General features: G+C 38.2%; 1 protein-coding gene across 2 annotated transcripts; it reads left to right on the top strand.

Moving 5' to 3' along the window:
• Window positions 1-484: 484 nt before the first annotated feature.
• On the top strand, window positions 485-25823 carry CPN1 (carboxypeptidase N subunit 1). Of its 2 annotated transcripts, none has more exons than XM_072423851.1 (9): window positions 485-896; window positions 5088-5284; window positions 6692-6847; window positions 10802-10987; window positions 11748-11859; window positions 15667-15806; window positions 20513-20612; window positions 21104-21222; window positions 22638-25823. In XM_072423851.1, the coding sequence occupies exons 1-9, from the start codon at window positions 674-676 to the stop codon at window positions 22764-22766; spliced, it is 1362 nt and encodes a 453-aa protein (XP_072279952.1). In that variant the 5' UTR covers window positions 485-673; the 3' UTR covers window positions 22767-25823. The 2 variants fall into 2 exon arrangements, with proteins under 2 accessions (XP_072279952.1, XP_072279951.1); XM_072423850.1 differs by having other exon boundaries at window positions 6677-6847.
• The last annotated feature ends 398 nt before the right edge of the window (window positions 25824-26221 follow it).

Here is a 26221-nt window from a genome sequence, read left to right as displayed (position 1 = left end):
AGCTCTATGGAGAGGAAAGGGGGGAACACCACGGAGCGTCACCCCACTGTGCTCTCTCCCCTTCACTTGCGTTACAGTCGTCCATCGCCTGTGGATCCACCAGGACGGTCAGTCAGACAATGGACGACGAGCACTGTATACACGCAAGAATCTCATCCGATATCAGCCAATTATCGGACATGAACAATTGCACATGTGTACCTAGCCTAAAGCAAACCAAAGCCATCAACTTTCTCCTACGAACTGCATAGAAGAGGTAACTTCTACTTTTCTCCAATTTTCTCCATAACTTTGTCATGTTGCTTCAGATTTGTTTAAAGTCAATAGAAATGCAGCTCTGCCAGTTGACATGGCAGTTAATAAGTGAACTGAGTTCAGTTCACCTGGTGGGAGTGCAGGCCAGGGGGAGGAGGATTGGAGTTTGGAGGTGGTGGGGAAGAGGCGGAGGGGGGTCTTTGACAAACAAAGTTGGAAATGAAAGCTGTAAGTCACTCTGTAGGATGCTGTACAGGGAGGGGCTCTGCCAGAGTAAAGTTTAGTCCACCTCGCATACTGTGCTGGAGTGGGCTGGCAGTTCTCTGTGTAACTAGAGCGCTGTGATTGCTGGGGGAGAGAGAACAGGAGAGCTGTGTGTTGTATAGGGTTGTATGGGATACAAGGCGAGCCTGCAGAAATGAAGGTGACACTCTACTGCCTCCTCCAACTTTTCTTCCTGTATAAGGTGGCACTCTGCATCAACTTCAAATATCACCGCTACGAGGACCTGATGCAAACTCTATACGAGGTGCACAGCTCCTGTCCCTACATCACCAGGATCTACAGCATTGGACGCAGCCACCAAGGGAGACACTTATACGTTATTGAGTTCAGCGACTATCCCGGGGTCCACGAACCGCGTAAGTACCCAACGATGGTGGCCTGCAATTGGCAAGCCTTTAAATTATTTCTTACTAACCAAAATATTCTAATTGGTAAGTCAGTGTAATTGTGTGCCAGGCTGGGAACTTGTTGGCACCATCCCTTGGCACCACTTGGTAGTTCTATAAAGAAGTCATTCCATGGGCAGCACAAAGCTAACACACCAAGATAAGGACACCTTTCCAAAAACGTCCAATGAGATTACCAAATGACAAACTGCTAAAATCTGTGTGCTAAAGCTTTGTGAATTGAAATGTGTGAGCATGATGGATGGAAATAAAATTGTTCAACATGTTGCGTTTTTGCCAATGGAAAAAAGCAAATCCCTTATTGGTACTTCATATACAAAATCCTGATCTGATCCACATTTCGGGTAACTTAGTAAAGTGGCGACAAGTTTTTTGTCAAACATTTAACCTAAGTGCTGGCATTTCCCTGCATATGATTGGACATTTGATGCCAACTTTGCCTTATTTTAAATAATCACCTCCAATGTGTAGAGGTGTCACAAACAGAGCTTCATTATAATATATATATTAATATATAAAAAAGGCGCTAGTAACATTCACAGAGATGTAGGTAGAAATCTCTGGACAACAACATAGATATCTGCCAGTTAGGAAACTTTTCTGTGGAGCCCGTGGCTGTGTGCTGGCTGCCATTGTTGGCACAGTCAGGCTACAAAATGACAGCTGGAAGTCTTATTCTATGGGATTACTGGGCAGGAACTCAGGAGCTGGGTTGGAAAAAAAACCCAGTCTACCAACTCTGTTCTGATCATTTTCCTATATTTTAGTGTTCATCTATGGCATGAATTTTAACGTCTTCTACATAAACCAGAATGTTATATAATGCCTACAGAAAAGAAAGTGTAGTGTCATATTCAGAGTTCAGGCATTTTTGGGATTTGTTCACATTTGTGCATGCTTGTAGTTTTCTTGCTGTTTTAAATATAGAGATTTGAGGATTAGACATTAGAGGGCGCCCTCAACAGCTCAGTGCAATCACTCTGTCTGCCTTCTGGGTCATACCGGCTGCCATTGGGTCTTCTCATATTTATCACTTTTTATGCTTCTCAGGCATTGGAGGTGCCAGTAGTGGTATAGGAGGAAGATGCATGGAAAGCGAGGGTGTAATAGCGGCTACATCTAAAGGCGCCAATTTAAATATCACATTCAGCCTAAAGGCCTGAATATTTAAATAGCATTTCAGATGAAGATCAGTAAACTATTTTGCCATATGTGCCTTTACAATAAGCTATCTGTGCTCAGAGAGCAGACAGATTTAAAGCTGAACCCCCATGAAGGAGGCTAAATCCAACATTTAAATGCATGTATGTGATCTGTTATTTCTGTCAAAATATTTTTATGGCTGTTTATCCAATCTTGTGACCAGGGTACCTCTGCCACACAGCACAATTGGGTTGGTGACCTCACCTTGTTGGTTGGTTGGTTGGTTGGGTTGGTGACCTCACCTTGTTCTATAGCAAATAGCTTGGTCACCAACCCTTTAAACCAGAGTTCCTCCAGAGGTTGCTAGGGGTTCCTTGTGCAATGAACTATTTTTACCTTGTTTAAGTGGCTTTCCTGGCTAGTGGGAAGCTGGCATTATGAGATGCATTTTTCCCACTAACCACCACGCTAATATATTGTGAGCTGTGGTAATGATAGGTGGGGATCCTTGAATACCTGAAATTTTTTTCAAGGGTCCCCCATGGTAAAGAGGTCGAGAAATGCTGCTCTAAACAGTTAGGGAGTAGCAGAAGACCCATGAGGTCACATTGGCTCATTCCTCCTGTTAGCCTATTTTTTAGGCAGAAATGAGCAATGTAAAATAGATCTCCTGGAGCGAAACCACAAACTATGGAAGCACAAGCTCATAGAAATGTAAAGGTTGCATAATCTCCTTAGGTCCTATGACTTGGTACAGTAACAGTAAGGCAGACAAAGTCCAGACTGTGTAAATATCAAGCTCTGTAAATCTGTATATGGCTGAGAACAGGTGGATGGAATAGAATTAGCAGGTAATTGTTTCTGTAGTGTTTCCTCACATTGCTTGCATTCCTGACCTATTATCTTTCAACGTGTTACTGGTAGGATACGGAGGATTGCCCAGAGGTGATCTGTATCAATACAGATGTGTAAATCGCTTGATGATACCATCTCTTTATCAACCAATGAAGTTCAAAGAATCAAAGAGTAAAAAACTATACCTGGAACAAATAATTCATTACCAGCCCTCATGTGGTGGCTGCATTTGCTTTCTTTTTAACCTGATGATCCTATCAGCGTTACCATTCAGTCCTATAGAGAAGCAGCATTGTCACTGTCTTCTGATGTGGACAACAAACATCTCCCATGCTTACCTTCAATACATACAGGGGAGATGTTTTGAAGCTCTTAGGAAATTACTGGAAAAGCCATCTTCTGAGATATATCTCATCACAATCTGAACTTTGACAGCCTGCAGTAGGTGAGGGTAAATGTATCCAATGAAGAAAGTAATTAAAAAGCTGTAGATAGATCATTGTGGAACCTTAGGATGGTTATACATCAACAGATGATGTAGAGTTGGCTGGGCTGCCAGATTGTATGGGCAGAGGTGTTTCTTGAGCACATTTACAGTGGGATTATAAAGAGAAAATAGGTGTTACAGAAAAAAAAATCTCCCCCACATATTAGTGGTCAGAATGGTCCTTGAAAGGTCCTTGGTTTTATTTAGTTGGCTCTTCCAAATGGTGTTGACCAAGAGAAAGCACCATCTAATGGGAACTCAATCAGCCACAGTTCAAGAAAGCTCTGGCACCTTCTGAAGAAACCCTAGGGTTACACAAAACCTTGGTTGAGAACGGATGCACCAAAGCAAGAGTAGGTCCAATAACACGTTTTGAAGGTCCAGAACAACAATTATATTGTTGGATTTCAATTGGATTTTTGGTGCTATGTCCACATTTTTTTTGTAATCTAAAACTCACCATGCACACTATAATCTGACAAGTTTGTACGATAACCTTTAGATTTACAAAACCTAATATGAGGACCTTCCTAAACTATCCGGATCTAAAGGAGGTTGTCCAACCCTGCTGTGATGTGTGTTGTGGGTTTTTAGGACACTGTAGAAAGATTGTATAATTAGACCGTAACATACGTGGACTTCATTGTCAAAGCAACTTCCATGCCCAAAGGTTTATAATATTTCCTGAGGATTTGGTACAGGAGGCCAGCAATATAGATAGAACAGGGGTATTGTGTGGTTACCATTATCCAACGTCTTTGCCTGCCTCTTATAAAGCTGTGTCTGTAGGGGAAATACTTTCCTACGCACAGATAACTTCCTGTCCTGCATTCATATTAAGAGAGGCAGCAGGCAATGTCATCACATCTAGAAAAAGCAAATAATAAAGTCAGTTTCCACTTTCGTACAAAGTACGTATTGTTATATCAGATGTTTCTAATCTTCAATTCTGTCTGTGTTACGTGTTAATAATAACTCTTTTTTGGAAGGAAACGTATGCTTTGAGTTAGGAATATCTCAGCCTCCCTCTATTTCATAACAGGGAAAACGACAAACATATCTTATATCGTATGACACCCATCACCAATGTCACACCTGGCAGGATTAATGGAGGCTGAGATTAGGGAAAATTCTAGAAAAAATGAGGGGACAGCTACCTAAATTAGGTAACCACCAGGTCTAATATTGGGGTACTGAAGGTATATTATGCCTTTCATCTGAGTTTACCCTCTAAATGTTTATGTTTGCTGGGAAAGTTCCTCTGAAATCTTTGAGTTTTCCCCACCAAACACCCAAAACAAGTGAAATGCACCTATTTGTCACAATTCATACCATAAAGAACCTATAAGGACAGATAAACAGAAGTTGCCTACTGATATTCAAGCTGTAGAAGTCATCTTCTTCCTTGTATCTTTTTATATTGAGTCTCTGACCTTGAAAAAGTAGGCAGGTTAAGGGGAGAGATCTTTTTGGCTGTTCAAGTTCTAGGTCTGTGACTTAGCAGGTAGAAAGACAACCGTAAGATATGCACTTTCATAGACAAGTCACCAATGGTGGATCCCATATTGGTATGTTTGAGAATTCTTCAAGTTCTTCTTGTTTCCTGCTGTAAAGCTTACGAATTCACACCGATGTATGTTCCATTCTCTCTATAGTGGAGCCAGAGTTTAAATATGTAGCCAACATGCACGGGAATGAGATCCTGGGAAGAGAGCTTCTCCTCCAACTTGCCGAGTTTTTGTGTGAAGAGTATCGGAACAGGAATGAAAGAATTGTCCGACTTATTGAGAACACACGGATACATATCATGCCTTCCATGAACCCAGATGGTTATGAAGTTGCTGCAGACCAGGTACTAATGAGCTCTTAAACTAAATGTGTATATATGCTATATCCATACAGTGCACATGTCATTGATTTGTACCCTGTACATCCCATGGTTTTTGGTGATAGTGACTTTTAGTTGTAGTCTACTGGTTTCTGGTTCCTTCCCAAGTAATAGTTGTGGCCAGATTTGGTTAAATTGTGGGAGAACAACCACAAACATGCCATGAAGGTTCAAACAGTTCAACACCTCACAAATGTATACTGATACTGAGTACTGATGGTTGACATCAAATTTTAATATCTTCTATTGAGGTGACCTTCGCTCTAAGTAACCATCTGGAGACCAAGAACCAGTCATCACATTGTTCATATTGCAGCTCAGGAGAGAAGTTGTCATCTTTCAGATACTAAATAAAGCAGGGGATATATTTCACGGAACCAAGGCCGCCTGTGTTCTCTTCTGTGTCATGTGTGAAAAGTGCTCTAGAGATCCATAAGGAACATATTATTCTTTTCCATTTGCCCACAAAACACAATATTGACATGGCAACTGTAATTTCCTTCCTTGGTTTGCCATGTATGGAAAATGAATTTCCTTTTCAATTTGGCTTACTACACCCTTTACCTACCTAATTGGTAGAGTTAAAAAAAATGTGAATTTTTCGCTGAAAAAAAAATATGGGGTGCTCCCACTATGAATAAACATAAATTAAATAGCAATCTTACTTTTGGTATGTTGGTTCTAATAATAGACAATTCCTATTGTCATCTGTTTTCTCTCTTCTGCAATGTCTGGGTTATAATACTAATATAAATTTATCCACTCCATGGTACAGACTGAACCTTAAACCCTAGTATTATAAGGCATTGCATCATCTGTTGGAAGATCATGCTGTATTTTACTGGTTAGTTTGCTGCTCAAAAGCTACATCCCAACTAATATCAGGCTTTGGAAAGCTTTTTATTCCAAAACTTATCCCCTCATTTTTTACTTTTTTACTTGGTGTAAAAGGTTCATATTAAGTTGAATTCAACTTTTAATTGGGTTTTAGTTTTTACCAATGACATATACCAGGGCTGCCCAAGTCATTGATGGCCATGATCTAACCATATTTTTAGTATTTTTGTACCAGATAAAAATAAAAACATAAGGTTTGGTTTGCAAAGAGTCAGGAAAAAATATTATGAAGACCCTGGCTTGTATGTAAGCTTTGAGGACTAGAGAACATTTACAAATAATATAGACAAACCCTTAGTGTCATCTAATTACCCAGGGCTTCAGGTTTGAGATCTGCTGTTTATAGTCAACACAGACACTTTTCTTGGCTTCCTTTTGTTCTTGTGTGTTTTATTTAGAATATTTTAAACATGTGTAAAGTTCTGAGAAGAAGAAGAACATAATAATGATGTTATTAAGCAACTTATTCAACAGGGGCCATATTTCAATGGGTACTTGACTGGAAGAAATAACTTCAATGATATAGATCTGAACCGGAACTTCCCCGATCTAAACATGATCATGTATTACAATGAGAAGAATGGAGGACCAACTGATCACCTTCCTCTACCAGACAATTGGAAGGAGCAGGTGGGTACAGACTTTAGCTTACAAAGTGTCTAAGTGTCCATGAATCTCTTCTCTTCCCTCACAATGTTGGATTTTAAAGGGAACTGAATATTATACAACCTTGTTCTTTTCCTTTATTTTTAAGGAGTCTAACCAAAACCAATATATCCATTTTTAAATATGCTGGACTACTAGGCTTCTGTCAGACCATTATGCTTTCTGTATCTGCTCCCCTTCCATAGAGTTTTATAAGAGGTTCCAATCTTCATACTGGAGATCCATGATTTACTTTTTAGCATTGATGGGTGGAAACAACCTAAACTCCAAAGGGAGCTGTTATATGGTAGGGGACAATGGCAGGTAGATCTGACTATTGGAGTCCTTTCAAAGAGTTTATTATGGGATTCCAGTCTCCATGTTGGAGCTTCATTTTAGCTTGGCTGGGTGGAAACATCCATCACTCTGAAGTGAGCTGGAATAAATAAAAGAAATAGAAGGCAAGAATGTGGCTCAGCTCACCAAACCTCATATGAAGATATCACCTTTGGTTGAACTTAATACTTAAAAGAAACAAAATTTGAGATTACAAACTAATGTGTTTCCTATTACTCTCATGCTGCTATAATATAACTTTTTTAATTAGGAACAAAACACGTAATTCAGTTTGCGTACAGGAAAGTGTCTTAAAATATTTTAAGTTATCCACATTGCTCCTAATAAATCAGTGATTTTTTTTCATTTCCTGCCAACTACTTTAGCTGTCTGTGTTGTTTAAGGTGAATCTTTTGGCAGACTGAAATTCTTTCTTTGTTTAAAAGAACTGGTACACAATACAAGCTGGATAAAAAATCACATCTGAACGTTGAACAGGGTCCAATATGAGGAGCAGATCCTAACACCCAATTCTAATTTATAAACAGCAGAATATGGGTACTGGAAAAGAATGTATGTCTATGGATTACCTGCCAGGAAATTTGTTTTCGTGTCCAGCCAAATCTCTAATTTAGATACCAGGCCCTTGCTTCTTATTCTTCTCTATTGCACCAAGAACAATTCAACCTATACAAGGGTTGTGATTAAATATTGAAGGGACAATTTCTCACTGATGAAGCCATTCCCATCCTCTTCTCCACTCAGCCTGCTCCATTTTCAAAATGCAATTGAAGGTTTTGAAAAGAACATTCTATTTCTCTGCTAAACATAAGTGGGCCACAAATTAAAGGCAAATTTATGAAGCTGGAAATTTGACTTTTACCAAACTTTTACAGTCAATATAAACTAATACACCAAGTGTATTCACTTGCAGAGAATATGTATTGAATGTCCCTACCTATGATAGTGTCTGCAGAAGGGTTCTGTGGATGCTTTATTTATGTAAACTCAATGTTAAGAAACCAGCAGTGACATTACGTAGGCATGGAAAGAAGTATAAAACCTAAATATGGTTTTAATTTCTATAAACTAACTGACTATTAGTTTAAGTTGTCTTCAAATAAAATTCTATGAATTGCTGACTTACTGAAAACAATGCACTTTTTATATTACTGAAATTTAAAGCAGACCTAAATTCCCAAACATATAAAATCCCAAAAGTGGCCCCACAACATACTCAGAAATTCAACAGATTATGCCTTCCAGAAGTGGTTTGATGAGTTTTCTTTGATGGAAGAGGAACAAAAACATATCAACAGAAAATGTCATTCCTAAGAGGAGGGGAGGAGAGCTTTGCCCAAAGTTAATAAATCCATAACGGCAATCAAATAAAACCATCAACACATTTATTTGATGAAAACTCTTTGTGCCAATCTCATACCAATAAGACACATGGACATATCTGACCTAAATCCAATTTAATGAAAACTGAAAAATATTTTGTTCCCGGAAGAGCACAAGTGAAGTTAAGTATATGTTAGAACTGGGGCTTTCAGATCCATATGGCCATAGTGGCTCAGCCAGGGTTGCCATGTTTTTAGCAAGGCATTCTGAAGTTAATTGGTTTTGCTTGGAGATCCTTACTGAGTTGATATTCTGAATATATTTTACTATAAGATGGGTGTTCCTCATTTAGGCAATGAATAGGTCTAAAATGTTGGACTAGCTGGAGATTTTTCTCCAAAAGTTAGATTTACAAGGTCTCTTGTCATGATGCTAGAGCACACTTTGGAAAGAAGCAGCAGAGCAGAAATCACTCTAAGACTGGCTTCCATGCAACATCTGAATCAGTTATAGGTGAAGTCCAGTTGAGTATGTCGTCCTTTGCTTCTTTTTGGGGGGGGGGCTTGGGTTGATACATGTTTTTATAGCAACTTTGGATATTCCTATTCTCTTACATATTCCCATTAAAAAACAAACCCAACAAGACCCCTCCTAATGGTCCCAGACGTTGTGTAAATCTTAGAAACTAAGGCAAATGGTTTTCCCAGGGGATTTGCTTTGGGAAATGAGTAACTGTTATGTGACATCCAAAGCTTTATTTTGGATAGAGTGATGAACAGTTAGAACTATCAAGCTTAGATTTTACACTTTATGTACATCTTCCTTTATGTATTTATCTGAACTAATATTTGTTCTGGTGTCAAATAGTCAATTTCTCTTGTGTTGTCAAAATTTTCTCCTACTCCATGTCATCTCTAAAATTGTGGAAATCCTTGAAATGTTAACTTCAGTATTCAGTAGTTGGAATTTATTTAGAGAAGACTCACCTGTTACTATTTAGTTATATGTCCTTGCATTGTGTCATAGTTCCGGTGTCTCCCCATTATTCTGGACTGTATGAAGTTCTACCTAGCTGTCCTGGTTGAAGGTGGAGATTGGGAATACCATACCATACCATCCAATAAACCATTTTTGCCTGTGATGGACACTCCCTGTATTGCAAATGCCAATAACCCTCCTGAAGAAGTAGCCCTGGCATGAGAGGGCACCAACTTTACTTGCTTTAGGGAGTTGTTTAGATGTTCTTATGTATTGTTTTTCATGTTTTATAATGAACAGCATGTGATCCTATCTAGCTTTTCATTGTATATATTGAATAATGTTACTCATTGTGTCACGCTTAGGGAGACAGGACCACTAGGGGGGCAACGTCTTGAAACAAAGTGGTGTGAGCCCTAAGAAGGGTCTTCTCCAGTGCCTCTAGTGGTGAGGATGTTTATCTGCAGGTTGTGGTCCTTGGACACACCAGGGTGGGCAGGAAGATACATGGTACCAAATCACAAAGCAGAAGTATTGTCAATGGAGGCTGGGTCAAGGCAGGTAGCAAGCAAGAGAGGTCAGGTCACAAGCCAGGGGTCAAATACCAGGGATCCAGGAAACAGATACCGGTGACACAGGTACCACGGCAGACACAGAGAACACAGGAGACACTGGAAGCAACATGAGGCACAGGTGACACGGGAATACCCACAGGCAGGGAGGAACATTGGAACGGCACAAGGGAATAGGCTGGAAAACAACAGACTGGGCAACAAGGGGTTAACAAAGGAGCAGGACAGGAAAGCACTAAATTAACCAACAGGTGTACAGGAACTGCTCAGCAGAGCTAGAGGGCTCAGCACTACTGTAGACATGAACGCTGAGTGCTGTGTTTGAGCCAGCTAAATAGCCGGGTATGATAAAGAGGAAATTTCCTGACTGGCCAGCAGGCCGGGCAAAACCGATAAAACCCGATAGAGCAGGCACGCCCAGAGTCAGAACTGCGAGAGACGCCTGTGCCCCAATGAGGAAGAGGCAAGCGTGACACATTGGTTATATATGACTGGGTAATTGGTCTATTTTAAAAGAAAAAAATAACCTATTTTTGCTTTTTTCTATGTTTATTGGTTAAATATGCTTTGGGTGCTTGGCCTGTTCATCACACTGAATGACACATTTGTGAAATATTATAATACCATTTACTTATATGAATAATGGTTAATGCATTACAATAATATTATTTTCCATGTTACAAATAATTCTGTTTCTGAACTTTCACAGGTAGAGCCGGAAACACTAGCTGTAATTAACTGGATAGAAAACCACAACTTTGTGCTCTCTGCAAACCTCCACGGGGGAGCTGTTGTAGCTAATTATCCATTTGATAAAAGTAAAGAACTTCGGGTCAGAGGTTACCGTCGCAGTGCTAGCTATTCTGCTACACCGGATGATAAACTGTTCAAAGCAGTAAGTATTACCATAATAAAATGGATTACAGCTGACTGTTAACTGCTCGTATTTAACTTTCAGACTGCATGAACATGGATAGTACCATCATGGTGGTAGGCACCACTCTGCCAAGAAATAGTGCACAGTAAGGACAATGGCGGATTGGAATAACATTTCAAATCCAGCTGACTGCTTCCCATATAACACAATCCTCCAGACTGTTGTATTGTTGTTGCTTTATTTATTATTATTGTTGCTTTTGAGAAATAAATGATGTCACAAAATCTGGCATTGTACCTACAGGTATCTGTGTATGGCCAACAAAAGGTATGGCCCAGGCTGTCTGGCCAGTTTGGAAGCAACATGTGAGGGTAATTGAATTTCTCATTGTATGTGCCACCGGTACAGCTAGAAAAAGTGACTCTACCCTACTCAGGAAAATAATAAATTGGATTTATATATATATATATATATATATATGTGCAGTATTACCAATAAGGATAAAATGGAAAGCTCCATTACAAGGCTGCTCTTAAATCTACCCATGGATTGGAGTTTCCCCGGGCACAACATAGATTTAATGCTCATTTGCCTAGCGGGGAATGGAATAACTACAAATACTTGCCCTATGCTTCAACATTTTTTTATCCTATTGAACATTTCTGGGATATTTGGGGGCCTTTCACATCTCCACATACAATTCTAGACTGCTAGTCATTAATAGATTGTTTGTGCATTGATATAAGCAGGTTGATATCTAATATTTTTGTCTTTGCAGCTGGCAATGTCTTATTCTTTCGCTCATGGATGGATGCATAGAGAGTTTAATTGTGGAGATTACTTTCCTTATGGCATCACTAATGGAGCTTCTTGGTATTCATTATCGAAAGGTAATCATGTGTTATGGATGCGCAGCATTTTTTTAGTTCTTTGGCTTGATCAGGCAGGTAACATGGGTTATTGCAGAAGGACCTGAATTTTGGTCCTGGTCCTGGATTTTGCAAAGTGGGACTCTAGTGGTCTAGACTGTGACCACCTGTAGTAGTTTAGAATTTGCTTACCTCTAGTACAGAACTCATGTAGTGTAGAATGTGATCACCTCTAGTAGTAGAGAATGTGATAACCTGTAGTAGTGTAGAACACAAATACTCCTCACCTAACAGCCTACCCTAAACAATCAGATTTTGGACCAGCTTTCCAAATTGGCATTGTGCACTGTATAGGAACTTTGGCCTTGGAATGGCAGAGCGGTATATCAGTGTCATGCATCTCATCTCACATCACCTTCTTAGTCATGTTCCTAACTCTCCTTCCTGCAGTGGCTCCAACTTCACAATACTAATGTTTGTAGTTCCCTAGACTTGAATTTTATCGTTCTCCTCGCCCAATGATCAATTCAGTCTTTAGAACAAAACTTGGTTGTCAAGTAAGGATTATCTCATCTCTAGAAGTGTGGAATGCAATCACAGTTTGAATAGCAGAGTGTAATCACCTCTAGTATTTTGTAATCATCTTTAATATTATAGATGTAATCACTTTTACAAGTGTATAATGTGATCACTTCTAGTTGAATAGAATGTGATCACCTCTGGAAGTGGAGAAAGCAATCACCTTTTGAAGTTCAAATTCTCTCCTAATATAGAATGTGATCACCTCTCCTAATATAGAATGTGATCAGCTCTCCTAATAAAGAATGTGATCACCTCAAGTAGTAAAGAAAGCAATCACCTTTTGAAGTCCAGCATGTGATCATCTCTTGTAGTGTAGCATTTGATCACCTTTAGTATTTTATTATTACACAGTATTTATATAGCGCCAACATAGCTTGAGGAGAATAATGGAACGCAATGGGAGTTCTATGTGTAAAAAAATGTGTAGATCAGCTGAATTAAGAAAAAAGAGCTCCATGGTTAGAAAACTCTGACCCATCATTATTTTTACACAGTATTTATATAGCACCAACATATTACGCAGCGTTTTACAAAGTCCATAGTCATGTCACTAGCAACTCACAATCAAATGTCCCTACCATAGTCATATGTCATTAATACAGTCTAACTGCGTGTTTTTGGGACGTGGGAGGAAACTGGAGTACCCAGAGGAAACCCACACAAAAACAGGGAGAACCTGCACACTTCATGCAGATGTGTCCTGGCCGAAATTCAAACCTGGGATCTAGAGCTGCAAAGACCAGAGTGCTAACCACTGAGCCACCAAGTAGATTAGAATGCAATCACCTCTAGTATTATAGAATATTTTCAGTTTTAGAAGTTTTAGAAGTTTTAGAAGTGTAGAATGTAATCATCTCTAGAAGAATAGAATGCGATCGCCTCTTGTAGTGTAGAATTCACTCTAATAGAGTACAAAGCACACGTGTCAGAAGATTGCCGTGTTCAGCAGGGTAGAATGTTCTAACATTTGGCTGTGTATAAAATCTCTGCTGTACTATAAACAGAATGTCAGGAACTGCTGAAAACACAGTTTACCACAAACACTCCGAGGTTTTTCTTTGTAGTTTCAAATGTTTCTAAATATGTAGCTTTAGCTATGTTTGCTTTTCTGTAATAATTAAGCATATCCAAGCCGGTTAGATTGTTTAAGGTCATGGAAGGCTAAACCAACCAAAATGCCAAAAATAGTTAATGAGATTATTTCTGGGAGTAACTGGCTACAGACATTTTACATTCTTGGGCTGGTGACACCACTGAGAACATAACAACACAACATTCCACTTTATTAATTATGCTGTTAGACACATTATAAAGGACATCTTTGTTACATTAATGAGTAGTTTATGTTTGAATCAGCATGTTAGTATATTAGGATGTTAGTAATTGACTTTGTGTAAAATTAATGTGGAGTAGGTGAAGAATTGTAGCAGCAATTAAGGTTATAACTCCCAACGTAGCATTTCTATATTAGTGTTTGGATTATATGCTGGACATCTGGGCTGCAGAATAAAATAAAATTTGAATTGTTTAATGAAGCAATCAATCTGAGATAATTATGTGTACAGTGCAATGACCCAATGCAACCAATCAAATTCTCCTTTCCATCAAACAAACAGAATAAAAAAATGATAAGCGGAAAATTGTTTGTGCGTTACTAATTTTTGCTTTATTGATGTTGACCTCTGGCTAAAAAAATTCACTTATATAGATATGAAGTCTTATCTGCCAAAGGATTTGTAATTCTTTCCAGACATATTTGTGAGACATAATCCAGACAGCACTATTAGGCTTAAATATTACATTGGCGTCATCTTCCTGCCTGTAACTCGATGATTGGACAATGAAGGAGCAGCAACCCAATAGTAATCTATGCGGTCTGTTCATGTTGCTCTCCCTCTCAATGCTTTGGATGGTGATCATTTGAGGTTGTCAATGATACATTCATGTCACGTGATCTTATGGCCCCTTGTTGTGTGCCAGGTTGGGACTTTTTGTCATAAACGTTTATACAGACGCTTTCATTTCCTTGTATGTTTGACATTCTACCTTCATTTTTTTAGCAGGCAAATCTTACCTGAAGATTGTGCTAGTTATAGTCATGGGGGGGGGGGGGGGGTGGACAAGAGGTTCTTCTATACTGGGCCCAAATAAAAATGGCTTGACTTTTGTATTGCTGGGACTTTTAGAGATGGAAGAGGGGGGTCCAGGAAGTTTACCTATTATTACATAGTAAATTCTGCTGAAGGGTAGCATTGCAATGCCACTGCTTGTTGTCATCTTGCTATTCATGCTTCTTTATTTCCCAATGGTCTGCCCATCAGGTCTATCAGACAGACAAAATTTAAATAAATATATAAATTTGTCAACGCACAATCAGAAAAGAAACCCAATGGCCAAATAAAATTGAAATATTGGTACACTGGCAACATTTCAGTTCCCCTTATATTGTATTATTGAGGTTAAAGTTGAGTTTTAGGCAGATAGAAAAGACTGCTGTGTAACTCAACCTATTATTATTTAACTTATTCAACTCAACTTATTAATAGCTGATTGGAAAATTTGTAGTGGACATTTAATTGTTGATGTAGACCTAACAAACTGTTAATAAACATTAACATAAGCTCTTGCTGACCTCTGTAGCTGCAGCACTCTGGATTAATTCATTCCTAAAGTTCACAGTTAAAATACTTAGGTCCTTCAGGTCAGATATGAGAAAATGATGAAAAGGCTGGTAGGATGCCAAATTGCTGATGACAGATGGGAGCTGAGCTACAGAGAAAAGGTAAAAATAAAAGTAAGCTTCTGCTGCAAACTTTGAGGATGAATGACCCCACATTGTATGGAGCCACTGAGGTCAGTGAAGACTTATCGTGCATTGAGCAGTGCTGTCTATATAACACAGGGAACTTGCTGATATAAGGTTAGAGCTGAAAGATACCCTCACCTGGGTAGTATTCACCCGTTGTGTCCAATCAACAGGTTTAGGGGATGTTAGAGAACAAGATTTAATATTTACCTGCAGTAGAGAACAATGAGGTTATAGACCATGCTGTCTTGCAGGGGTACCCGGATAATAAGGTTGGCTGAGAACAATTGTGTACATACATAAAAGTTTACATAAATGAGTTTCAACCTCATATTTACCTTTAAGTGAAATATTTTTCATAGTGTTTTGTTCCAACACTTTCTCTTTATTTAGGCAAGATATAAAAAAAATACATATTTACCTTTATTTATTTCTAACAGGTATGCAGGACTTCAATTACCTTTACAAAAACTGTTTTGAAATAACTCTGGAGCTGAGTTGCAACAAGTTCCCGAAAGAGTCAGAGCTGCCGCGGGAATGGGATGGAAACCGAGAGGCGTTGATCACATTCATAGAACAGGTGAGTTCTTCACCCCAAATGAAGATAAAGATGAGGGGGCTAGATTTTTTTTGGTATAGGTCCTCAAAGAAAACATTCACTAGTCATGCCACTCCAGAATGGTATTTAATGATAAGAAGAGACTGGTGGCTAGGTCAGCAACCAGCAATGAGACCTCCCTAACATTATTATTAATTATGTTCTCTGGAATTATTGGGTGTTCCTGTTCTCCTTTCTGTTCACTGGCTCCTCCTGTTACATTTTCCATAAAAGATGATAATATATATTTATTAATTTAGTATATTTATCTATAATATTATTATGAGGAACTCATAGTAGCCAATAGCAAGCGTTAAGACGAGAATTTGCAAATTTTATCAAACCAGCAGGGTCCCTAAAAAACACAAATATTGGTAGTTTAATAACTTATTTACCATGAACTATTCATTAATTTTGTAAAAACTGACACTTTAGCTGTAGAACACCTTTTATTCCTTGTTAATTTTAATTATGGCTCCAATTTCTCAACTCCTTCACATGGAACCCCACAATTGTCCCAGGTTGGAGATATTTGGATAGCTGAAGAGATTAGATCAGAAGTATCCCTGATTCAGATTAATACTGTTTCAGGTCCAATGGGGGGTTTAAAAAGAATTGTACCCACCCTATTTCCTTGCTGCTGCAGGCTCTTTTCCTTGGTGCTCCATGCAGCAGTCTCAGGCTTTGCATCCTCTGCAACTCAGGGCTAACAGAACTCATTGTAGGAAAAGACCTGTGCAAGAGAAAAAGAGAGAGTGCCAGGGGGGTGAGGGATAAGGTGAGCAAAAGTCCTTTTAACAACCCTATCCCATGCAACATGAGGAACATGAAACCCTTGCAGTGCAGAGAGATCACTACTGCATGGGCACTTTTCAAGAATTCCCACAGTATAGCTTTAAAATGTAACAAAATATTATTAAAGAACTATAAAACTAATAGAATCATAATAACAGAATTAAGTGATCCTTCTATGAATTCACAACATCACTGTAAATCCAGTGCTACATAAAATAGAACCTTGCTAAAAATCTGCATGTCCATCACAAATCCCAAAAATATTGGTTATGGTATCTGGGAAAAATGAAAATACTGGCACTATAAATTCCTAAATCTGGTTATAGATTATTTTTCATTAGTACCCAATACTGAACGTGAGGAAAGCAGCAGTGTGAGTCCGCTTTGCACGCCATTATCAATTTAAAAACCATTTGATGTCAGTAGACTGGAGGCAGAAAATTGACTAAAATCAAGAAAATTCCACTGATTTTATTTTTACATAAACACTGGGCTAGTTATTACACTTTTATTCATCTATTTATTACCTTTCATTATCGTAAGTTTTGTATTAGTTTTTATCTGTTTTTCAATTTTCATCCCCTTTTTATTGTAAGAGGTTTTGTATTGTTCACTTTTTATCCATTTTTATTGTAAGGGATTTGGATCATACACTCAGTTCAGTTATCTGACTTTTATTACTGTAAAGCTTTAGTATGGTTCAGTTATTATTGCATTGTTACTGTAAAGGATTTGTATTGTTCAGTTTGTGTCTCTTTATTATTGTAAATCATATTGTTCAGTATTACCCATTTTTTATTGTAAAGAATTTGTATCAGATAATTCAGGTTTTTGGATAATTCAGTTTCGATTTCATGTAAAGGTTTTGCAATGTCTAGTGATTATCCTTTTATTGCTATAAAGGCTTTGTATTTTTCATTTGTCACCCTTTGACCATGCTAAATATTTTTTATCCATTGTTATTTTTGTATTGTAAGGATTCTATATCTTAAGGTATACATCAGCCTTTTCTACTGTATTGTTTAGTTTTCATGCCTTTATTATTGTAAAGGCTTTATATTCTTTAGTTATCACTCTTATTATATTATACAAGACTATCACCCCCATGGTAAATGTTTTGTATTGTTCAGTTTTTATGCCCTTATGATTGCATAGGCTTTGCAGTAACCTTATGGTAAAAGTTTTATTTTCAGTGTTCATGTATTTAATATTGAAAAGGCTTTATATTCTTTGGTTATCATTCTTTGAATATTATAAAGGCTATCACCCTCATAGTAAAAGTTTTGTATAGGTCAGTTTTCATGCATTTATTATTGTAAAAGCTGTATATCTTTTAGTTGTCACTCTATAGGTAATATAAAAGCCTATCACCCTCCTAGGAAAGGTTTTGTGTTGTTTAGTTTTTGTGCTTTTATTGATATTAAGGTTTTCTAAAGTTTATTTATCACCTGTTAATTTATAAAGCTTTTTTATCATTTTGTGAAAACCAGGGAATGGCTGCTGGATATGTTAGGGTGTGAAATGTGTCTGAGATCCTTCCATTAGCAATATGTTGATTACTAGAAGTACTGAGCCGATTTCAGTATTTACGTATAATGTGCACCAGGCAGACAGGGCAGAGGAAATGGATGCAGGAAGAGGAGAACACATAAGTCACACATCCTACACCCTGCTCCAGGCTACATTAACTCCATACACTGCACTCATTGTTGGCCTTCCAGCTCCTGTTTTCCAGAAGTCTTATTTTATAGGCTCTGCAGACTTTCCAAGTAACTGACCTGCAGCCCAGGAATAACTGTCTCTGTGTACTTTTCACTGTGCAGGAATGGCGGGTAATTAAACACGTGAGCCATGATGAAAGAGACAGGGTGATGGTGCAGTGTGTATTTATAAATCAGAGTTTATTTTAGGGCAATGTTTTGATTAGCTATCTTTTAGGGGATTTTCAATATTCTTGGAAAAACATAAAAACATATTCCAGATCGTATTCCCCTCTCCTAGCATTTATTCTATTCATGTCTATAGCAAATAAATATTAAAGGAATTTGCAAGGAATGGAATCTATCTCTTTAGTCTAGGCAATGGTCTAGCTAAAAATGTAATGTCTCTATTACATTTATACAAAAAAACACAGAGCAGGGATTCCTATAAACCAAGAAGGGTCATGGAGACATAATTTTATCCACTGCTACACCAAAGTTGAACTCGTTGGGCCTGATTTATTAAAGTTCTCCAAAGCTGGAGAGGATATACTTTCAGCAGTGAAGCTGGGTGATCCAGCAAACCTTGAATGGATTTCTTAAATTTCTTGTTAGCAAATGTTTTTAATCCTAGACCAGATCCATTCAAGGTTTGCTGGATTATCCAGCTTCACTGATGAAAGTGTATCCTCTCCAGCCTTGGAGAGCTTTAATAAATCAGGCCCTTTGTGTCACGTAAGAACAAACTTCAAACAAAAGAAATGGTTTTCTGAATTGTAAAGTGCCTTGTGACAAATAGTGGACCATATACAAATACCTGTTTGGGAAGAAAAATAGATGGATGGATGGATGCACTTCCTGTTATTCTGTCATTTGGGCACTGAAGAAGGTGGAGGCCCTGGGCAATTCCCCAGTTTGCACTTTTCCTCCTTCATTTACAGTCCAGATGGGGAAAACATTCTTTATGTCAAGTCAGTCAACTGCTCACTACTCGGCACTGCTTTCTATACGGTAAACCAGGGGTCGGCAAATTTTTATGGCCACTAAGCCATTTCAGGGGTGGGCGGGAGAACACTAAGCCGGACTCTGAGTCCCGCCCTAATGGAGTCCCACCACCAGGGAAGGCCCCCTGAAGTGAAATCCCTCTCCTCTGTATGCATTGCAGAGGAGAGGGATTTACCGTCAGGGGGTGTTCCCTATTTATCGCAGTGGCCGAAGTATCAACGCCGGCGGCTCCGGTAATTCTTAACGCCCCCTGGCAGAGACGGCTGGCATTAGGCCGGATCAGCCTAGGGGCATCAGGCCGTAACAAACTACCGGTTAGACCGTACCTGGCCTAAAGGCCAGAGTTTGCCAACCCCTACGTTAGACGAAAGCCCTGGTCATATCTATGTTGTGGCAGGAGGTAGTTTGGACACCCAACCAACCCCAAGAACCCTAGGTGCCCCTTCTGCAGCTGCAAAGTCTATACAAAAAATGTCCTACCTACTGTTTGTATTAAATTCATTTACCTGATTGCTATTAGAAAAGTACTTAATTTTTGGGTTTAGTGGAGCCTGACCAAGCTGACTGAGCAGCATGCCCACCACATCAAAACAATATTCCTCATGGGGTTCAGTGTACAAATCAAATTGTCTCTCTCTGGTGCCATATTGTACTATATATTTTAGGAAATCACATATGGCTCTAGAATAAAATGCAATCTAAATTGTTAATGAAAGGGAAAATGCTGTAGTACTCTTGGGGACACCCATGGAGTTGTTACCCCACTCGGCATGCATAAAAAGTACATCAGGGGACAGTTTGGTGATTTCTAATTTTATTAAATCTAGAAAAGTAAACTTACATCTATTTTATATAAAGCCTTTACGTTAACAGCAGAAATCTCACCCCGTGCACTCTTCCATGTTGTATTAATTATCTCAAAATGAAAAGCAAACACAATAAGAATTAAGAAAGGAAAATATGGATACAGAGAACTCAGATGATCTTCACTGTCAATGATCAGTCACAGGAGTGAGATATTAAAGATTACAAATGTGTGCACAAAGAAATTGACTGCATCAGCAGATTGTAGAGTTCACCTCCGGCTTTATCATCTGTTATGTTATAATCTGCAGTTGTCTGGAACTCCTAAAACTGACCTCATTGAACAAACCCAACATGCATTAATTGTCTCTGTTTTCTGTCTAGGTGCACAAAGGCATTAAAGGTATGGTGACAGATGAAAATAATAACGGTATAGCCAACGCTGTCATCTCAGTGGGTGGTATCAACCATAACATTGTGTCTGGTAGGTATATGCACTTTGGATATTTACTTTTCCTCTACAGCTTGTAATTAGGATACATAAAAAGGGCCAATCTGGCCAAAAGTTTTGTATAAACCCGTTGGGAAAGGAGGCTTCTGGCTCTTGTGTCTTGGATGCACCATAATGAGATCTCTGGCCATAATTCCTTGGTCTGTTTCTGTCCCTCTGGGAGTTTGGGGTGTTTTCCTTTCTCAACATTTGTGTTTCCATCTCTTCTTTTTTTCACATTCTCCTTAAAATAAAAGAAATCAAACATCCAACAAGAATAAAATGGAAACTTCTTTTAATGGACACAGTTCTGCAGGATTCTACAGACGTAAAAACTGAAAGATCTACCCCATGAAGATTTCCTAGACATACGGGGGTTTACCTGTTCAGCATGTACCAAACAATAAAATCTATTGGTTGTGGATTATTCCTTTAAATATTCCTTTAAATATCTACATAATAATAACTGATGGTTTCCCCAACAGGTGAAGGTGGAGATTATTTCCGACTGTTGTTACCAGACACCTATACAGTAACAGTTTCAGCAGATGGGTATTATCCAAAGACTGCAACGGTTACTGTTGGTCCAGATGAAGCTACAGAGGTAAGTTACAAAGACATTATTCCCATGCTTGAAAAAAGAACTCAAGACAAAATATTTCCCATATTAGGCAATTGCAGAGCTGTTTTAATGACTAAATATGCAGCATTTCAGAGGTTTATATACAGATTCTTCTTCATCAGGACTTTATTATGTGCATGCCATTTTATAAATATATTCTCTCTCTTTATTTTGCTATTTCTAAGCCCCATAAAGATTCTTTTAGACACTAAAGAGCTGCCTTTCTGAACTACCTTACAAGATTTAAATGTTTACCATCAATATTGTCATCAATAGCATCCATCAATATTTATCCAGCGCTCTGCTTTCCCATATCCCTCATCAAAGAAATAGGGTTATCATTCCTGACATTCCATAATTTCTGGTTGTAAAGAGAATTTTCTGTATAATGATTATTGGTCATCCTTACGTTGGAATGTTTATATATTGATACATAGATCATTTCAATATTTTTTTCCCTAACTTTTATAAAATGTTTATTTTACAAAGACACATGATGCATGCACAGCTATGGCAGTTTTATGCACAGTATTGTGGGTGGAGAGGTTTAGTACGTAATCAGAAATAGTGACTACTTAAGTAGTATTGCCGAGCCTAAACATTTTAGGAGAATGAAGAAAAAAAGTCTCTTTAAGGAAATATTTGTATAAATTAATAAAAATCTTTTATTTATATTTAATAAAATAAAATGAATGTCTTAACATACACACATATATAGTTTAGTACTCTGACAGTATGAATCTAGATACATTACATTGTGTTGGGTATAATGTATACCAACCCCAATGAAGTAAGGGTCAATATAGATATTTTCCTATTAATGGTCTCTTCCGACACGTTTCGCCCTCATGGACTTCCTCAGGGGAATTGAGATCCTACAATTTATACAAACACATATAAGTCAGTATATAGAATTAACAATCCACTACCATATGAGTAGTCATAAGTTACTTGGTATATTGAATAGGTGGTGATGTAATTAATAGGATAGAAGACCAGCAATTGAACTTGCACCCAAATGCCAGAATAGTAAAAGTATTGTGGTTCCTCTAATGACCCAGCTCACCAGGAGTTTTTCTTGTCAATATTTTTTTATCGTTTAAAGCATTGAATCTGGCATTCATTAACATATTCCCTGGTGGAAAGTTATCTGGGTCCATGTGTTTCAATGACAGTAATTCATTCTACACCAGGGAATATTTCAGTGAATGTCAGATTTTCTTCTTTATAGTAAGACCCAATGTTTCCTATCACTGCTTTATAAGTGGACCTCAATGCTTCCTACTTACTAGTATAAAAAAAAAAACTTTTTAAACTGTTCATGATACAGAAAGAAAATATATACAAAGCCCCTTCCATGCTCTCTAATAAACATAGTATTATCTGTACGTCCACAGCTTAACTTTCAGCTAAGAAAAGAAAGATCCTCCAGTTCAAAGGAAAGGATTGTGTCCAGAAATCTGAACTCCAAGAATCACATCAGGAAAGTGGTTCCCCGAGCGGCGGAGAGGAGGCGAGGGAGATGAACTCGCCGTTATCATGGAGGGTCAGACAGTCGTCACCCCAGACTTGGCACACAACATATTCTGTTCTATGTTATACGGTTGACAATCCATTCCTAAGTCTCTAACTTAATGGACTTTAAGAGCCAGTAGACAAATTTATAGCGTATCCAAGAAAATAATAATAATATTCTGCAGTTTCAAGGTAAGTATTTTCTTACATGTCAAGTATTTATGTACAAAGAAATATTGGAAAATAGGTTCAATATCTTCTATTTTATTATTGTACCGGGACAACAGGTACAGATATTCAGGACAACCCGTCTTGTATTACCAAAGCTAAAAGATTTTTTCATAGCTGTTCTATTCGGGGTGATTTACTAAAGTAATATTCACCTAACAAGGTGTATTATTACCTTGCAAGGGATAATACACCTAGCTTGGTGAATGTGGTCACTTAGCAAAGAATAGCTAATAACATGCAAGAAAATGTAAAAAAATGGATTTTTCCTTGCATGTGATTGGGAGATCTCATTTACTAAGCTAAGTGAAATATTCTTGCAAGGAGATAACTCACTTTCCTTAGCCGGTATTCTATTAGTAAATCATCCCCTTTGTGCACTGTAAACTTATACTTTTGTAAAACCTGATTAATTGTGCCATTGAGAAAAAGTCAACATTACTGTGTGCTGATTATCTACTTATTACGTGAGACAGCAAATTCACCATGAGAATGGTTGCAAAGGGACAGCTTATACTTTCAGGAAACAATACAATAAAAAAGCTTTGGCTTCATTGAGAAACTCTGGTCAAAGCTTTACCATTGAAGGTAGAACAGGGTCAGTATTTCCTCCATTCTATTGGAGGGAACCCTTGGAATAACTTTCAGGTCTTCAGGGAACTCCTGCTATAATTACTATATTTACAGGTGGTCAGTGGGAAGAATACCTCTTACATTGCTGGTCAGTGGGAAGAATATAACCCTTATATCATTGGGATATTGTAAACTGACCTGAAAGGTACAATTCACTCATTGCTCAGAGAACCCCCAGCAACACCTAGAGGAACCCTGGTTGGGAAACACTGTGTTAGAGTGACACCCAAGAAGGTGGTGAACCAACCACCAAAGAACCAAAGGTTCCAGTCCTCTCGAAATTCATTACAATTGCATCTTTCTTGTTGTGTTCATATTGGAGACACCTTTCCTCATCTCTTGTCCTGGGGAAAGAATAACATTTCACCATAGATACACACTGCAATAAAAACTGGACAGTCAAAACTTCTTTCAAGGCCCAGCTACCAAGTACCTGGACACCATAGCTCGGTCACAGCTCTAGTATTAGTCTGAAAACTAGGATCATCATGCTTCTGTTTTTATAAGGTAGGTCCTAGATCTGGACTTACCAAACACTGGTGCTGCCTTAAGGCTCAACACATGAACTTACAAACTGTGATGTGCCACTCACCAAATGACTGATTGTCTTTTCTATACAAAGCAGTTTGGTAGCTGGGGTCAGAACCACATTTCATTATTTTTCTGCATGGTTGGTTTCTTAGTTCACCTAAAGCCCAACTGAAACCGAACTCAAACATGGCAAATTTTATGGCAATTAGGTTGATTAATGTAAATGTTACATAATAAAGTTTATTAAATCAAAATCCTATTGAGTGTCTATGCACCTATCCACACATGCAGGACTTCTCGTGGCTTTTAGAGCTCACCTCCTAAAACTTGTGACTACAAGTCTTGCTCCTGTTAACGTAGACTCATGGTTTCCACTGTAATGCAAGAAAGCTGGGAAATGTAGTCTGGCATCTACTATTCTTCCTGCTTTGGGAGACCCTTGGTCATTCATGATGCAATATTCAAGCACATGTGGCCCATAAACCCAAAGATTCTGTTCACAATTATCATATATATGTACTATTTCTATTCACTTATTTACCTGATTTCCAATAGAGTTTGCCCTGTTCAATTTTTGGGTTTAGTTGGGCAGAAAAAAATATTTCTGTGCTCCTTATCAGCTTGCTACAGACATTCATTGCATACATAGAAGCTTCCAACTTGTCCACCAATATTGGTCCAATGTCCAATTGGACAATGCAGGTTAACCTATTTATTAATAATGTTCCTCAGGTGCTTTTGGTTAACCTGCCAAAGAATATGACATGGTGATATATTGCCAAAGAAACTCAGAGGTGTGGTTTGCATCATTTCCATCCTCTCCTTCAATAACATGTGGCCAGTATATATGCAGATATCATTTTTGCTTTTGTATCTTTGGCTTTTGGGTAAACACCAAGAAATAGTCCATGGCTAAATTTCCATGGCCTACAGATTGTGCCATGGTGCCAGACTGGTGGACAACTGGGCTTAAGTGAAAAGGTAGGTGCTATTAAACTGCACTCAGTGGCTATAGAAGTCAATGATGGAAGACTTCCCTAGGTGTTACCAGGAAGCTGGTAGCTATACAATACTCAACACATGACTTCACTAGCTTTAGTGGAAGCTTCTCCATCTTGACTACATTGACTGTGGGTCATAGAGGTGGTAGATTTTCACTTCCAGTATTTCTATTTTCATGGCCTATATTTTTCCAGAAGCTCCACCAGTCTTTCCAAGCATTGGGCAACGGACACTATTACATTGGGCCAAATTTATTAAAGCTCTCCAAGATTGGAGATGATAAACTATCATGGGAGTACCTGGGTGCTGGTATTGGGGATTCTGCCATTAGCCAAATTAGCCAACTGATGTGGCGTTGTTAGTGGGGTGGATTTAGGTTTATGGAATATAATTCTGCTCTATAAAAAATGAATATCTGTATTGTCTCAGCATTGGTGGAAGCTTCTCCATCTTCATTACAAAAGTCTTTATTATCCATGAACAGTATTGTATGTCGAGCTGCCTTGCTGCGTCACATTCATATATGTGGTCACTACATTGCTGATATTGTTATGCTTATATGTTTTCTGTATTTCCTTCATTCCTTTTCTTGTGTCATACACAAACAAACCAACACAACTTTGTAATTTGCATTACATTCCTCAAGAGTATTAATAAAATGATATTGTTTTGTATCTTCTGTTGTTTTATTTCTTGGTTTACAATGCAAATCTTGCTGAGAAGCAAAGAAGGAAATCCAAAGAGTGGAGTAATTAGGTAACAAAAGAAACATTCACGTGTGAAATTCCATTCTGGATTGGCTGTGAGCATAGTTAGCATACTTCTTCAAGAAAACAATCCCGTTCAGGGATAAGTTATGGAGCCGTCATTGAGGCACCATTCATTGTTTTATTCTTGAACCAAAAAACAGCATTTAGTGGTCCAAGACTGCTGCTGGAAAGTCCATGCCAAATGCATCCAAAATTATATCTCTCAAGAACCTATTCAATGCAATGGGCCTGTTTTATGAAAGCTCCCCAAGACTGGGGAGGATAGACTGTAACAGGTGAACCTGGATGAATAAATGTTTTCC

This window comes from Pyxicephalus adspersus, chromosome 10 (genome assembly GCF_032062135.1).
Source record: "Pyxicephalus adspersus chromosome 10, UCB_Pads_2.0, whole genome shotgun sequence".
NCBI lineage: Eukaryota > Metazoa > Chordata > Amphibia > Anura > Pyxicephalidae > Pyxicephalus > Pyxicephalus adspersus.
This window is presented reverse-complemented; position numbering and strand designations above follow the sequence as displayed.